Source organism: Hyperolius riggenbachi, chromosome 9 (genome assembly GCF_040937935.1).
Source record: "Hyperolius riggenbachi isolate aHypRig1 chromosome 9, aHypRig1.pri, whole genome shotgun sequence".
NCBI lineage: Eukaryota > Metazoa > Chordata > Amphibia > Anura > Hyperoliidae > Hyperolius > Hyperolius riggenbachi.
In genome coordinates, this window is record NC_090654.1 from 115,532,504 (window position 1) to 115,549,277 (window position 16,774).

Below are 16,774 nucleotides of genomic sequence, written 5' to 3' on the forward strand. Positions count from 1 at the left end.
GAAACTGGTGTTGAGGCTGCATTCTAAGCAATTTATATTACTAAACATGTCTTTAAGTTTTCTTTAAAGCAAGCCTCTTACTTTAGGGGTGGGGGTCAGATACTTACCTCAATATCCTCCAGAGCATTCCCAAGTCTTCTTGCAGACCACGACCGCTGCTTTGGACCCTCGTAAATGTCCCGGTTTTGCTCCTCTCCATGAATGAGCGTGGCCTCACTGCGCAGGTGGATTGCCAGCCCATGCCTGCACAGTAGCATGGAGCCATTCGTGCATGGTGGAAAAAAATATGCACAAGTAGGTCTGTGCTACTGCATAAGCGCTGGCCATCTTTTGCTCTTCATGGCCTTGGTGCCCATCTCGAAAGGGTCACAAAACAAGTGTGGCCATTATGATCTTTACACCTGTAACAAGTGTAGCCACAAAAACACCTGATATGATGTATAGCCCCCTGTATCGGAGGAAGGAAAGGTTAGTAGTTGGGGCCCCCACAGCTCTGGGCCCCACTGCGATTTCAGGGGCTGCTCCTCTCTAGTTACGGCTCTGGTGGCCGTGCAAACCTCTTTGACAAACCCTTGTTGAATAGGTTTGAGGAGCCCCAGTGCTGGAATGGCGAGTTTGATGGGGATGCGGGAAGCCTCTGGATTATACTTAAAAACTTTTTTCTCTACAGGTACACTTTAAAGAAACACTATCAATTAACATTTTTTAACCTGGGATTGAGAGCGTTCCTGAAGTGTGGTAAATAATGATGTATACATTTGACTTGCTTATCTCTTTTGTTTACTGTATCAAATGCCTTTCACTCTCAACTGACGGCAAGTCTGCTCAAATCTGACAGCAGAGTGAACAATTGGGGAGGGAAATTTCCTCACAGTGCATCTGTTAACCCTGTGTGTGAGATAAAGCTCTCAGCAGCTGCAGCTGCCTGTGTTGCAACAAAAAGAATGATGTTGGATAAGCAGCAACTCAAGTAGTAACTACTTGAAACACTGTGCTGGTGCCTTGCCTCAGCTGGATTGCTCATACAGCTTGTATCCCATCAAACGTAAAGAAAGAGACGGCACTCCACTGGCTGCAATCAAGATGCTGTGTATTCACGAACTAGAACACTACATGTTACGGAGGAACACCCTCCTTCATCAGGTGTAAAACACGTTTTACACCTGATGAAGGAGGGTGTTCCTCCGTAACATGTAGTGTTCTTGTTCGTGAATACACAGCATCTTGATTGCAGCCAGTGGAGTGCCGTCTCTTTCTTTACGCCTGTGTCCTGTGTCTCTGACTGAAGTGTCTGAAGAGAGCAGAGAAAATGTAACTTGTTATAAACATTTGTAATTGTCTGTGACACCAGAGCTTTTCATACTTTTTTTTTGCTTTCAGTGAAAAATACTCTGTAGTCTGATATGCAAAAAAAAAAAAAAAAAAACACTGGCTGTGCATTGAAGCAGACACCCCTTCTGAGAATGATTTGTTCCAATTGAGCTAAATCCTACACACAATGAATTAAAGGTTTTTCCTCTGATATTTAACATGAAAAGTAAAATAATGTTTAACCACTTCAGGACCACAGTCTTTCTACCCCTTAAAGGACTTACGAGGCCAAAATGTCTAAAAAAGCAAAGTACCTGTAAGCTGTTTAAATGCACGGAGGACGCCGTCCGCGCCCTCCGTGCAGTTCCGCCGGGTCCCCTTCCTGAGATCGCCCCCCGCGCCGACCCCGACCCCCCAGGCTGGGTCGGGCTCTCGTGCCGCTCTCAATATGGCCGCTTCCATTGGCCGCGGCTGTGCAGTCCGCCTGGCCGCGAGTGCGGCTGCGCAGCTCTACGGCCAACCCCTCCGATCCACGCTACAGTGCGTGGTTCGGGGGGTTGGCTGTAGAGCTGCGCAGCCGCACTCGTGGCCAGGCGGACTGCGCAGCCGCGGCCAATGGAAGCGGCCATATTGAGAGCGGCACGAGAGCCCGACCCGGCCTGGGGGGTCGGGGTCGGCGCGGTGGGCGATCTCAGGAAGGGGACCCGGCGGAACTGCACGGAGGGCGCGGACGGCGTCCTCCGTGCATTTAAACAGCTTACAGGTACTTTGCTTTTTTTAGACATTTTGGCCTCGTAAGTCCTTTAAGGACCAGAGCCTTTTTCTCCATTCAGACCACTGCAGCTTTCACGGTTTATTGCTCGGTCATACAACCTACCACCTAAAGGAATTTTACCTCCTTTTCTTGTCACTAATACAGCTTTCTTTTGCTGCTATTTGATTGCTGCTGCGAGTTTTAGTTTTTATTATATTCATCAAAAAAGACATGAATTTTGGCAAAAAAATGACTTTTTTAACTTGCTGTGCTGACATTTTTCAAATAAAGTAAAATTTCCTATACATTTGAGCGCGAAAGTTATTCTGCTACATGTCTTTGATAAAAAAAAAAACCATTCAGTGTATATTTATTGGATTGGGTAAAAGTTATAGCGTTTACAAACTATGGTGCCAAAAGTGAATTTTCCCATTTTCAAGCATCTCTGACTTTTCTGCGCACCTGTCAGGTTTCATGAGGGGCTAAAATTCCAGGATAGTACAAATACCCCCCAAATGACCCCATTTTGGAAAGAAGACATCCCAAAGTATTCAGTGAGAGGCATGGTGAGTTCATAGAAGATTTTATTTTTTGTCACAAGTTAGCGGAAAATGGCACTTTCTGACAAAAAAAAGAAAAAAAAAAAGTTTCCATTTCTTCTAACTTGCGACAAAAAAAAAAATGAAATCTGCCACGGACTCACTATGCTCCTCTCTGAATACCTTGAAGTGTCTACTTTACAAAATGGGGTCATTTGTGGGGTGTGTTCACTGTCCTGGCATTTTGGGGGGTGCCTAATTGTAAGCACCCCTGTAAAGCCTAAAGATGCTCATTGGACTTTTGGCCCCTTAGCGCAGTTAGGCTGCAAAAAAGTGCCACACATGTGGTATTGCCGTACTCAGGAGAAGTAGTAAAATGTGTTTTGGGGTGTATTTTTACACATACCCATGCTGGGTGGGAGAAATATCTCCATAAATGACAATTGTTTTATTTTTTTTTTACACACAATTGTCTATTTATAGAGATATTTCTCCCACTCAGCATGGGTATGTGGAAAAATACACCCCAAAACACATTATACTACTTCTCCTGAGTACGGCGATACCACATGTGTGGCACTTTTTTGCACCCTAACTGCGCTAAGGGGCCCAAAGTTCAATGAGTACCTTTAGGATTTCACAGGTCATTTTGAGAAATTTCGTTTCAAGACTACTCCTCACGGTTTAGGGCCCCTAAAATGCCAGGACAGTATAGGAACCCCACAAATTACCCCATTTTAGAAAGAAGACACCCCAAGGTATTCCGTTAGGAGGATGGTGAGTTCATAGAAGATTTTTTTTTTGTCACAAGTTAGCAGAAATTGATTTTAATTGTTTTTTTTCACAAAGTGTCATTTTCCGCTAACTTGTGACAAAAAATAAAATCTTCTATGAACTCACCATACTCCTAATGGAATACCTTGGGGTGTCTTCTTTCTAAAATGGGGTCATTTGTGGGGTTTCTATACTGCCCTGGCATTTTAGGGGCCCTAAACCGTGAGGAGTAGTCTTGAAACCAAATGTCGCAAAATGACCTGTGAAATCCTAAAGGTACTCATTGGACTTTGGGCCTCTTAGCGCACTTAGGGTGCAAAAAAGTGCCACACATGTGGTACCGCCGTACTCAGGAGAAGTAGTTTAATGTGTTTTGGGGTGTATTTTTACACATACCCATGCTGGGTGGGAGAAATATCTCTGTAAATGACAATTGTTTGATTTTTTTTACACACAATTGTCCTTTTACAGAGAGATTTCTCCCACCCAGCATGGGTATGTGTAAAAATACACCACAAAACACATTATACTACTTCTCCTGAGTATGGCGATACCACATGTGTGACACTTTTTTGCAGCCTAGGTGCGCTAAGGGGCCCAACGTCCTATTCACAGGTCATTTTGAGGCATTTGTTTTCTAGACTACTCCTCACGGTTTAGGGCCCCTAAAATGCCAGGGCAGTATAGGAACCCCACAAGTGACCCCATTTTAGAAAGAAGACACCCCAAGGTATTCCGTTAGGGGTATGGTGAGTTCATAGAAGATTTTATTTTTTGTCACAAGTTAGTGAAAAATGACACTTTGTGAAAAAAACAATAAAAATCTAATTTCCGCTAACTTTTGACAAAAAATAAAATCTTCTATGAACTCATCATACACCTAACAGAATACCTTGGGGTGTCTTCTTTCTAAAATGGGGTCACTTGTGGGGTTCCTATACTGCCCTGGCATTTTACGGGCCCAAAACTGTGAGTAGTCTGGAAACCAAATTTCTCAAAATGACTGATCAGGGGTATAAGCATCTGCAAATTTTGATGACAGGTGGTCTATGAGGGGGAAAATTTTGTGGAACCGGTCATAAGCAGGGTGGCCTCTTAGATGACAGGATGTTTTGGGCCTGATCTGATGGATAGGAGTGCTAGGGGGGTGACAGGAGGTGATTGATGGGTGTCTCAGGGGGCGGTTAGAGGGGAAAATAGATGCAATCAATGCACTGGGGAGGTGATCGGAAGGGGGTCTGAGGGGGACCTGAGGGTTTGGCCGAGTGATCAGGAGCCCACACGGGGCAAATTAGGGCCTGATCTGATGGGTAGGTGTGCTAGGGGGTGACAGAAGGTGATTGATGGGTGTCTCAAGGTGTGATTAGAGGGGGGAAATAGATGCAAGCAATGCACTAGCGAGGTGATCAGGGCTCGGGTCTGAGGACGTTCTGAGGTGTGGGCGGGTGATTGGGTGCCCGCAAGGGGCAGATTAGGGTCTAATCTGATGGGTAACCGTGACAGGTGGTGATAGGGGGTGATTGATGGGTAATTAGTGGGTGTTTAGAGGAGAGAAGAGATGTAAACACTGCACTTGGGAGGTGATCTGATGTCGGATCTGCGGGCGATCTATTGGTGTGGGTGGGTGATCAGATTGCCCGCAAGGGGCAAGTTAGGGGCTGATTGATGGGTGGCAGTGACAGGGGGTGATTGATAGGTGATTGACAGGTGATCAGTGGGTTATTACAGGGAATAACAGATGTAAATATTGCAGTGGCGAATTGATAAGGGGGGGTCTGAGGGCAATCTGAGTGTGTGGGCGGGTGATTGGGTGCCCGCAAGGGGCAGATTAGGGTCTAATCTGATGGGTAACAGTGACAGGTGGTGATAGGGGGGGTGATTGATGGGTAATTAGTGGGTGTTTAGAGGAGAGAAGAGATGTAAACACTGCACTTGGGAGGTGATCTGATGTCGGATCTGCGGGCGATCTATTGGTGTGGGTGGGTGATCAGATTGCCCGCAAGGGGCAGGTTAGGGGCTGATTGATGGGTGGCAGTGACAGGGGGTGATTGATGGGTGGCAGTGACAGGGGGTGATTGATAGGTGATTGACAGGTGATCAGTGGGTTATTACAGGGAATAACAGATGTAAATATTGCACTGGCGAATTGATAAAGGGGGGTCTGAGGGCAATCTGAGCGTGTGGGCGGGTGATTGGGTGCCCGCAAGGGGTAGATTAGGGTCTAATCTGATGGGTAACAGTAACAGGTGGTGATAGGGGGTGATGGATAGGTGATTGATGGGTAATTAGTGGGTGTTTAGAGGAGAGAATAGATGTAAACAATGGATTTGGGAGGTGATCTGATGTCGGATCTGCGGGCGATCTATTGGTGTGGGTGGGTAATCAGATTGCCCGCAAGGGGCAGGTTAGGGGCTGATTGATGGGTAGCAGTGACAGGGGGTGATTGACTGGTGATTGACGGGTGATTGACGGGTGATTGACAGGTGATCAGGGGGGATAGATGCATACAGTACACGGGGGGGGGGGTCTGGGGGGGGGTCTGGGGAGAATCTGAGGGGTGGGGGGTGATCAGGAGGGGGCAGTGGGCAGGGGGGGGGGGATAAAAAAAAATAGCGTTGACAGATAGTGACAGGGAGTGATTGATGGGTGATTAGGGGGGTGACTGGGTGCAAACAGTGGTCTGGGGGGTGGGCAGGGGGGGTTTGAGGGGTGATGTGGGCGATCAGGGGGCAGGGGGGGGGAAATCAGTGTGCTTGGGTGCAGACTAGGGTGGCTGCAGCCTGCCCTGGTGGTCCCTCGGACACTGGGACCACCAGGGCAGGAGGCAGCCAGTATAATAGGCTTTGTATACATTACAAAGCCTATTATACAATGTAAATGCGGCGATCCGGGTGCTAGTAACCCGCCGGCGCTTCCGAACGGCTAGCGGGTTACTACGAGCGGTGGGCGGAGCCAGTCCCCGGCGGCTGATCGCGTCACGAATGACGCGATCGCCGCATAACCACTCCCGCAGCCGCCCCCGCCGATGGGCGTATTGCGGTCGTTTGGGCCCGGACTTTGCCGCCGCCCATCGGCTGGGGGCGGTCCTCAAGTGGTTAAACAGGTATTTAGACATTATTTGTACATTGTCATTTTAGAATACTTGGTTTGATAGTGTTCCTTTAAAGTGTAACTGTCGGGCATAAAATCAAAAATCAATTCTTTATTTTTATCTGGTAGACAAGTAGTAAGAATGCTAACCAGGCAATCCAAAAGTTAAAAATCACTCTTAGTTTTCTTATCCATCAAACAACATTTCCCAGTTCCCCTGACTCTTATTTGGTACATCTGCCGCAGAAAGGAAGTTGCAGGGCATGCTGGGTTGTCTTTTTTCTTCTTCTTTACTTTCCCCTCAGACTCACGGTAACTAATGCAGCCTGATTGACTAAAGCCTCTTTCCCTCCTATTTTCCCCTCTCACACCTCTGTTCCTCTCTGATTGGCCAATATTTCTCATGCTGAGACAATGTACTTTCTATTGCAGAGCTAGCTGGGTGGGAGTGCCTGAAGATGGGAGGAGGACGAGCAATGCATACACAATCAGGCACAGGATATTAGGGACATCAGGATTGGTTTCAGGATTGGTTTCAAGATAGACACAGTTAAAATGGAGAATCCTAAGAAGGATATTCTCTTTTTTTACTTTAGAAAAATCACTAAAATCAAAACGTGGACAGTGCAATACATATGTTATGTAAGTAGAGCAAGTATTTACTTAAATATGTGTTTTTTTTCCTGAGATAATATTGCTGATAGCTCCTCTTTAAATTTAAATTCTGAAAGCCTTTTTGTGCTGACAATGATATGAAAAGTTCTGTTGTATGGAAGAGTTGAGGAAAACGTACAGAACTACAGTATATCAATCTCTGAAATATACATGCATTACCACAGCCAAACTTTATTATAATAACTCTAAGATGCAGAAAATGTACACGGCTTCATGAAGCCTTCTGAAACTGAATCTGGGCTTTAAGATTTATCCAGGGAAAGCAATAAGTAGGATGCGTTATGGTCAGTCTGACCATTTCAAAATGATGTAAACCTCTGCTCCTACTGAGATACCATCTTTAATATCCGCTAATAGGAATATTACTGAGACCTAAGGCACAGTCTGTCTCTCGTCAATAACCTGTACTTCGGAGATTGTGCTGCCCCACTGAGCAGAACTCTATTGCATTTCATCTTAGCAGGATTTTATCTTATGAAAATCTTTATGCTAGATACACTTACAATAGCCAGAAACGTCATAGTCAGGCTAGCAGACAATAACACCAACCCAATTTATACAAACACAACCGTAAAATAAAATGAAATATTAATCTAATAAATGGAAATATTTTTTTAAAACAAGCTTGGGAGAAGATACAAAAAATATTTAAGATAATACTCTTTTTTTGACATTTTAAGACTGAAGAGAACAATAGAAGGTTGGTATATTTATTTGTCAGTATGATGTTTAACAGCTCAGCTTTATGTCAGTCAAAGATGAGCACATATCCTCATCTGTAATGCCAAATGATGTCCTCATTCATTTCCATGAAGAATTAATGAGAAATCAGTAGGTATAAACAACAGTGACACAGTACAATAAACAGTAGAAACGTACTATAAGCCCTGGGGCTTACTATGGGTGTTTTTGCTGCAGTCGCAAAGCACCCGCGATTTCCGAAATGATTTCCGATTTGGCCACTGCAGCAACCGATGCGATCGCTCTGGAATCGCTCCCAAATTCCTGCAAGCAGCATTTTTGGCATCGCTCTGCGATTAGCCATTCACTGGCGATCGGCACGCACTGCAGAAGCCACTACAGCACCCAGGCCTTAACAGCAAAATGGCAACAGAGGCTTCATCAGAAGCTTTGTCTGGAAATAAATTAAAGAATAAATAAACTGCGACAAGCAAGGCCGTTTCTAGCCCTTTTGTCACTCTAGGCCAGAATTCCAGTGTCACCCCCCTTCCCCCTCCCCAGATAAACTAAAAAAAAACAAACTTGCGCACACACTAAAGAATATGAGCCATGTGGCGTATTAGGTGGATGCTTAATACAGGCAGCACGGTGGCGTAGTGGTTAGCGTTCTCGCCTTGCACCGCCGGGTCACCAGTTCGAATCAGCACAGAGTTTGTATGTTCTCCCCGTGTCTGTGTGGGTTTCCTCAGGGCACTCCAGTTTCCTCAAACATCCCAATACATACAGATAAGTCAATTGCCTTCACTCTAAATTGGCCCTAGACTACGATACATAAACTACACTATACATACATAGATATGATACTTACATAGACATACAGTATGACTGTGGTAGGAATTAGATTGTGAGCCCCTCTGAGGGACAGTTAAGTGACAAGACAATATACTCTGTACAGCACTATGCAACATGTCGGTGCTATAGAAATAATAAAAGAAATAATAATAAGAGTAATAAAATGATAAAACAGGGCGTCCACGAGATACAAGCAACCTGCTAATCCTGTTGCATTTCATTGCACACCCCCTTCCTGCACTCCTCCAGCTTAGTGTGTAAATGTGTAGTATAGCGCAGCTGAAGCTGTGCCCTCCCCTCTCCACTGGAGTCCAATGCTGTGCTTTCTCCTGTCCACTCCCTGCTCGGCCTAGTGTCAGGCATCTTCTACTGCATGTAGCATTATAACACACGAAATGAGGAAAGTGAGGTGCCAGCACAGGGGAAAGGATGGTCGTACAGCACTGGACAGGCTGTTGCTCTATACTCTGCATTTACACACTGTGCTGGGGACGGGGACAGATAGTTGCACAAGAGAGGAGGCACAGAGAGAGGCACAATAGGGGAGAGAAGGATCCTAGGCACAGTGAGACAAAGGGATGCACAGGGGGGCAAAGGTAGCACAATGGGACAGAAGGAGGCATGAGTGCCTGAAGGAGGCACAGGGGGACTCAAGGAGGCACAGGGGGACAGAAGGAGGCACACAGGGACAGAAGGAGGCACAAAGGGGAGCAGAAAGAGGCACAATGGGGGACAGAAGGAGGCGCAAATGGGGAAAGAAGGAGGAACAGGAGGACAGAAGGAGGCAGAGGGGGACTAAAGGAGGACCGGGTGGACAGGAGGAGGCACAGGGAGACTGATGGAGGCACAGGTGAACAGAAGGAGGCACAGGGAAACATAAGAATGCACAGGGGGACAGAAGGAGTCAGAAAGGGGAACAGAAGGAGACACAAAGCGGAACAGAAGGAGGCACAGGGAGACAGAAGGAGGTACAGGTGACAGAAGGAGGCACAGGGAGACAGAAGGAGGGACAGTAAGATAGAAGGATGCATGGGGGGGGGTTAGGGGGCAAAGGTAGCACAATAGGACAGAAAGAGGCACAAGGGGACCAAAGGAGGTACAAAGGGGCACAGGGGGACAGAGGTAGGCACAGGAGGCAAAGGAGGCACAGGGGGACTGAAGGACATACAGGGGGGCAGAAGTGGCAAAAGAGGCACTAGGAGACAGAGGGAGGCACTAAGGGGCAGGGCAGCCATCAGGGGGGGTCAACTGACACTGCAGTGAGGGGCCCAGGGCATCTGGGGGCTCTGCCCCCCCCCCCCCCCAAAGCACTGGAAGGGCCTGCATATGCTGGCTGCGGGCCTGTGGCTCACTAAGCAGCACACCGTGTTCCAGCACTGAGAGAATAGTGACATCGGCGCTTGAACATGGGGAGCAAATGAGTGAGCCCGCTACAGCGGACTTTCTATACTGGGGCACCACCTATATCTAGCTACAGGCTACCTATACTGGGCCACCACCTATACCTGGCTACCCATACTTGGCTACCTTTACTGAGGGCATCACCTGTATCTGGCTACCTATACTGGGGCACCACCTACTTTATACTTGGCTGCTTATACTGGGGCGCCTATAGCTTGCTACCTATACTGGGGGCACTGTACTTGGCTACCCTATACTGGTGCACCACCCATACCAGGCTACCTATACTGGTAGGGTGGAGTGGCTAGTGGGTGGGCACAGCAACCAGTGGGTGGGCCCAAGGAGGGGGGGCAGGCTTGATGATGTGTGAGGGGACCCAAAATTTCTGTTGGCAGCCCTGCTAAGGGGGACAGATGGAGGCACAGGGAGACAGAGGGATGCACGAGGGAGGGAGAGAGAGGTGGCACAGAAGGACACAGTGGTGACTGCTTGCAACTTACACTATCTGGACCTTGTAATGTTTGCTCTCCTGGGACCTGCAATATTGCTGCTCATCAGGACACCAAACTTACTGTCGCTGCACACACGTGGCAGAAGCCAGTGGTAGAACAGTGTGGGGCTTAGTCCAGGGGCAGGGCTTAAATTGGGCTTGGGGCTTAATCCAGGGGCATGGCTCCCCCCCCCCCCTGTCCCCCTTTAGGACCAATAGCATTTGAGGCAATGTCCTGGAATCCGTTTGCCTAAAAACGGCCCTGGCGACAAATTAGGGCAAATGGGAGAAATGACAATAGTGGTCATCAGAGACCAGTAAAGAGGTCACCAGAGTAACTTGGGTACATAAACAACTTTTCTGTTTGCAGTTGTTGCAAAATCGATTGATAGCAAAGTACTCTCATGGTTCTAAAAAAGACATTATTTCATTAGATCCAATCTAATAGACTTTTCCAACCTTGCAGGTCTTCAGACCAATTAGTCGTAAAAATGTTCAAACTTTATAGAGTAGCGCTCAAATCTGGTTATCGACTCCACAGGCACTATGCTGTCATAAATTCTTGGTGCTAGTGCACATTTTTAAATATGTTTAATAAAAAGCCCTGAGGGTATTTTTATTCTATTTGGAGCCTTTTTACTTTGTGAGGTGTGCTGGATGACTCTCTACAGGACGGCGGAAGATGGCAGACGGAAATTGCCTGAGAGGCTGAGGGTGCCCATACACCCTGCAAGCGCTTATAGACTGTGAAGATCTCAGCATCTGGTGAGTTGTTACCCTTAGGGGGAGCACGGTGTGTTGTGCATTTTAGAGGTGGTTGACTGCCGTCTTCATAAATTCATACTGCCTGTCGATAACCAGATTTGAACGCTACTCTATAAATTTTGAGCATCCCGAATAGATTAGAACTGAGAACGCTCCACCGATTGATGAGAGCCCCCTTTGAATTTGCAGGCTAACTGAACTTGCAAGGGAGTTATGCATGTGATTTGCATTAGCAATTTAGCAATTTATTAACATTAGCAACCAGTGGCGTATCTATAAATCACTGCCCCCCCCCCCCCCGCAAAACTTTGGATGGGGCCCCCTCCCACCAATAATTGTATGATTTGTTATCAGTGGCTGAGCAGATGCAGTCATTTGAACAATATCAAGAATAGAAAGCTTTTTCTCTCTGTGCCCAGACTCCTGAAGCATCACTACAGTAGACAGCACGTCTTAGGGAGTGATAGAAAGGCTTGGGGTAGAACAGAGCTGTATGAAAAAAACCTGCTGCACTCTAAATAGGAACTGTCTACAAATCTTTGTCTGCAAAACTTTGTATGATTCCTTATCAGTGGCTTAGCAGATGCAGTCATTAGAACAATTGTGCAGAGAGCAGAAAGTTTATTTTCTCTCCTTGCCCTTAGTTGTCCATCTCTCAGGACTGGGCCCCTGAGGTTTCTGGGCCCCCCTGCGGCTGCATCCCTTGCAGGGTCTATTGTTACGCCCCCTGTTAGCAACTGAATGTTAATAAATTGCATTAGCAATTTATTAACATTCAGTTCCCTATATGTGTGAGCGCTTTTAAATCATTACTATCTATAGTTAAGTAAAAATGTTGATAATTTCTTATCTGTGAGTAAATAAAGCTGCAGACACATGTACTAGCAGCACTAGCAACGTGTCTGTTACTAATGAGCGGGGTGGAAGGATCACAACCGGGGTATAAGGGAAGCTGCTTCCTGTGGGCGGGGTGAGTGGGAAAACAATGTGCATGGGGGTCGCTTGGGCATCAGACATTGCTAAAGATCCAGCATTTAATCAAGCATGTGTACGTAGCTTAAAGGGGTTCAGTGGCATGTGTGTAAAAAAAACAAAACCGACACTTACCTGGGGCTTCTATCGCCCCCCTACCGCTGGTCCCCGGCTAATTATTCCTGTATCCAGACTGCGGCTGTGCAGCCGTGGCCGTGCTCCCTCCCGCGCGCGTCAATGGGAGCTTACTGTGCAGGTGCAGTACAAGAAAACTTCATACTGCACCTGAGCAGTAAGCTTCCGATGACGTGCGCGGGAGCGAGCAGTATTCATCTAGTAAGATGAATAATTAGACCAGACCGGCGGCGGGGAATGGAGAATTGTAGGAGGACTGCGCGGGACATGACAGCTTCAGGGGGCCGATAGAAGCCCCATGTAAGTGTCAGTTTTTGTTTTTTTACACATGCCACAGAACCCGTTTAAATTAACAATGGGTTTCCAGGCTTGCCACCTTTTTGGGGTAAAAATATTTTGCTTGTGGGTGTGACCTTAAAGTAGGAGTGGTTTGTCACTGACTTATTTTTATGATGGGCCTGGTTCTTCTGCAGGCAGCTGGCCCTCTCCCTCTTGCTGTGCTGAACCTATGCTGCTGACAGTCTCTGGGGCACTCTGCTGCCTCTGGCCGGTTCCCCCAAGCAGCACTACTTGATCCAGAACTGCACAGGTGATGTCACTCACTGTGCATGCGCCGTTCTAGACTTGTGCCTGTACAGATCGGAATCTCTCAACACTGCTAAAATGAGCTTCCAAGAGGCTAAGGAGATAAAAGGCACTCAGAACTAGCAGCATCTGGAGACTCAGAAGGAAATAGGAATCTAGCCCACCATGGGCTTCATTCTGTAATTCCCCCCCCCCATCCATTTCAGGGGTACTTTAACCACATTACAATTGTCACCATCATTTATTATATTGTCTGGCATTTCTGTATTATGTACTAATGTCTGTATTTTTATGCACCTGTTTGTTTTTACTCTCTACACTGCCACAGAAGATTATGGCACTATATAAATTAATAACAATAAATAATGGTGCTTTTATTACTTATGAATTGAATGGAGAAATTTGTTACATATATGTCACAAAGTTTGGTTGAAAAAAAACATAAGTCTGTCAAGTTCAACTAGAAAGAAAAAAAAAACACTGTCCTGAACCCGCACATGTCTAAACCGATCCAGGTGAAGGCGAAAAACATTACAAGATCTGGGCCAATAAGACTTAAATGGGAAAAATTCCTTCCCAACTCCAGATGTCAGTCAGATAAATCCCTGGATCAATTCTCCTGGGAAGTCAGATAAATCCCTGGATCAATTTTCCTGGGAATGACCTAAAAATTATAGCCGTGGATGCCCTTCAATGCAAGGAAAGCATCAAAGGCCTCTTTCTGGGCTGGAACCCACAGGAGCGCTTTTGGCAGCGTTTTGGCAGCACTGCGATACGCTAGCAGTTTGCCAAAACGCTGGGCTAATGTTAATGGATGGGGCAACTTCCACAGGAGCGTTTGCGTTTCCCAGAAACGCAAACGCAGGACCTGCAGCATTTTGGGAGCGTTAGCGCTTCAATGTAAAGTATTGAAACGCTAGCAGAAACGCTCAGCAAAACCTAAACTGAGCGGTTTTGCTAGCGTTTTGCGGTTCAGCACACTGTAACAAAATGAAAAATAATTCACAGGACCAATCAGGATAAAAACGCAAAACGCAAAACGCTAGGCACCCGCTGGGGAAAAAAATACAATGTTGCAAAACACGACCAAAAACGCGCATGAATCCGCTTGCAAACCGCTCAGACAAAACGCTAGCGGTTGCGTTTTGCGTTTGCGGTTTTCAGTGGGTTCCAGGCCTTAAGGAGTACTGTAAGGGGAAAAAAAAAAAAGAAAAAGTTGAACTTACCAGGGGCTTTTAACTCCCCCCTCCCCATTCTGTGCCTGCGGTGGGACAAAATGATCCCCCCCGGTCCCTGCCGCAGAGCGTACTGCGTCTGTGCAGGAAGCTCTCGATGACCTCAGTGGGAGCGAGGATGCGTGGACTGCGACATTAAATCTGCAAAAAACAGGAAGTGGGCACAGGACGTCTGCAGGGGCCGTTAGAAGCCCCAGGTAAGTTCATCTCTTTTTTCCCACTTACAGTACTCCTTTAATGCAGATATAGAGTTTGTCATAACTACTTCCTGAGGATAACACAAACTGCAGACCTTGCTAAGCTTTAATTCAAGAATAAAATGTGCAAGTGCAATTTAACTAGCATGTGAAGAGTTCCCCTTTTTCTTTTTGCTGCACCAAGAAGTTTCTTTATGTTTTCAATGCTCTGGCATCAGACACAGTAAATTAATGCCTGAATGGAGTGTGCAGCTATTGATTAAGCTGGTCTCAGGGAGAGATACCATGTGACCAAAGCAGGAAGCCAGGCAGAGCAGCACAGAGCACACCACAGGAGAGTGAAAGCAGATAGAGGTGAAGAGGAGTGTGGATCTTGTGCAGCAGAACTTTTTGGAAGGGGTAAGATAAGATAAGATTAGACCTTCCAACCATTGCTGACGTCAGAGGACACGCTCTTATGCTTGAATCAGTCCCTGCCTGTGGACTCTGTGCTTTGGGTGGCTATCACTACACACAGAGGGCCAGGATCATTGCTGATACACGTGACATTTGCCTTGCTCTACACATTTTAATAAAGATGGCCACACACAATACAATAAAACAATCTGATTGTATGGCTATTCAATAAAAACGGGCAGTTGTACAGAAAAATTGAAAGATATATATGAGAAATCTGATCAAATTTACCTTTTTCGATAAGTCGAGCGGTAGTGATGGATTTTTCTGATAATTTTTTTTGAAGATAAAAGGGTGCAGAGTAGATTGTCAATCATACATCCCCTCCTTGGGTGCGTGCTATACACTGTGGGTAGATTTATTTAATTTATTGTATTTATAAAGCGCAAACATTACGCAGCACTGATATTCAATTGCTTAAAGGGGTTCTTTCGCGAAAAAAGTAGGCAGTTAAAAAATGTGACAGATGACAGGTTTTGGGCCAGTCCATCTTTTTAACCACTTGAGGACTCAGCCTTTACCCCCCCTTAAGGACCAGCGCTGTTTTTTCCATTCAGACCACTGCAGCTTTAACGGTTTATTGCTCGCTCATACAACCTACCACCTAAATGAATTTTGGCTCCTTTTCTTCTCACTAATACAGCTTTCTTTTGATGCTATTTGATTGCTGCTGCGAGTTTTACTTTTTATTATATTCATCAAAAAAGACATGAATTTTGGCAAAAAAATGATTTTTTTAACTTTCTGTGCTGACATTTTTCAAATAAAGTAAAATTTCTGTATACATGCAGCGCGAAAAATGTGGACAAACATGTTTTTGATGAAAAAAAAAACATTCAGTGTATATTTATTGGTTTGGGTAAAAGTTATAGCGTTTACAAACTATGGTGCAAAAAGTGAATTTTCCCATTTTTAAGCATCTCTGACTTTCCTGACTACCTGTCATGTTTCATGAGGTGCTAAAATTCCAGGATAGTATAAATACCCCACAAATAACCCCATTTTGGAAAGAAGACATCCCAAAGTATTCACTGAGAGGCATAGTGAGTTCATAGAAGATTTTATTTTTTGTCACAAGTTAGCGGAAAATGACAGTTTGTCACAAAAAAAAAAAAAAAAAAAGGTTTCCATTTCTGCTAACTTGTAACAAAAAAAAATGAAATCTGCCATGGACTCAACATGCCCCTCAATGAATACCTTGAAGTGTCTATTTTTCAAAATGGGGTCATTTATGGGGTGTGTTTACTGTCCTGGCATTTTGGGGGGTGCGGAATTGTAAGCACCCCTGTAAAGCCTAAAAGTAGTCATTGCACTGTGGGCCTCTTAGCGCAGTTTGGCTGCAAAAAAGTGTCACACATATGGTATCGCTATACTCGGGAGAAGTAGTACAATGTGTTTTGGGGTGTATTTTTACACATACCCATGCTGGGTGGGAGAAATATCTCTGCAAATGACAATTTTTTGATTTTTTTACACACAATTGTCCATTTACAGAGTTATTTCTCCCACTCAGCATGGGTATGTATAAAAATACACCCCAAAACACATTGTACTACTTCTCCTGAGTACGGCGATACCACATGTGTGGCACTTTTTTGCACCCTAACTGCGCTAAGGGGCCCAAAGTCCAATGAGTACCTTTAGGATTTCACAGGTCATTTTGAGACATTTGGTTTCAAGACTACTCCTCACGGTTTAGGGCCCCTAAAATGCCAGGGCAGTATAGGAACCCCACAAATGACCCCATTTTACAAAGAAGACACCCCAAGGTACTCAATTAGGAGTATGGTGAGTTCATAGAAGATTTTACTTTTTGTCACAAGTTAGCGGAAAATGATTGTTATTGGGTTTTTTTTACCAAG

At 45.6% G+C, this 16,774-nt stretch overlaps 2 protein-coding genes across 2 annotated transcripts in view; one reads left to right on the forward strand and one right to left on the reverse strand.

The window, feature by feature from the left end:
* Nucleotides 1-241, reverse strand: part of GCHFR (GTP cyclohydrolase I feedback regulator) — a 36,123-nt gene extending 35,882 nt beyond the window's left edge. Inside the window, exon 1 of the mRNA XM_068254919.1 lies at nt 108-241. Coding sequence (XP_068111020.1) covers nt 108-241 — 134 coding nt within the window. The remainder of the gene's footprint in view (nt 1-107) is intronic.
* Nucleotides 242-14,758: 14,517 nt separating this feature from the next.
* The window catches only part of RMDN3 (regulator of microtubule dynamics 3), a 90,434-nt gene continuing 88,418 nt past the window's right edge, over nt 14,759-16,774 (forward strand). The window contains exon 1 of the mRNA XM_068253382.1: nt 14,759-14,855. The gene's annotated coding sequence lies outside the window, so the exon portion shown is untranslated. The remainder of the gene's footprint in view (nt 14,856-16,774) is intronic.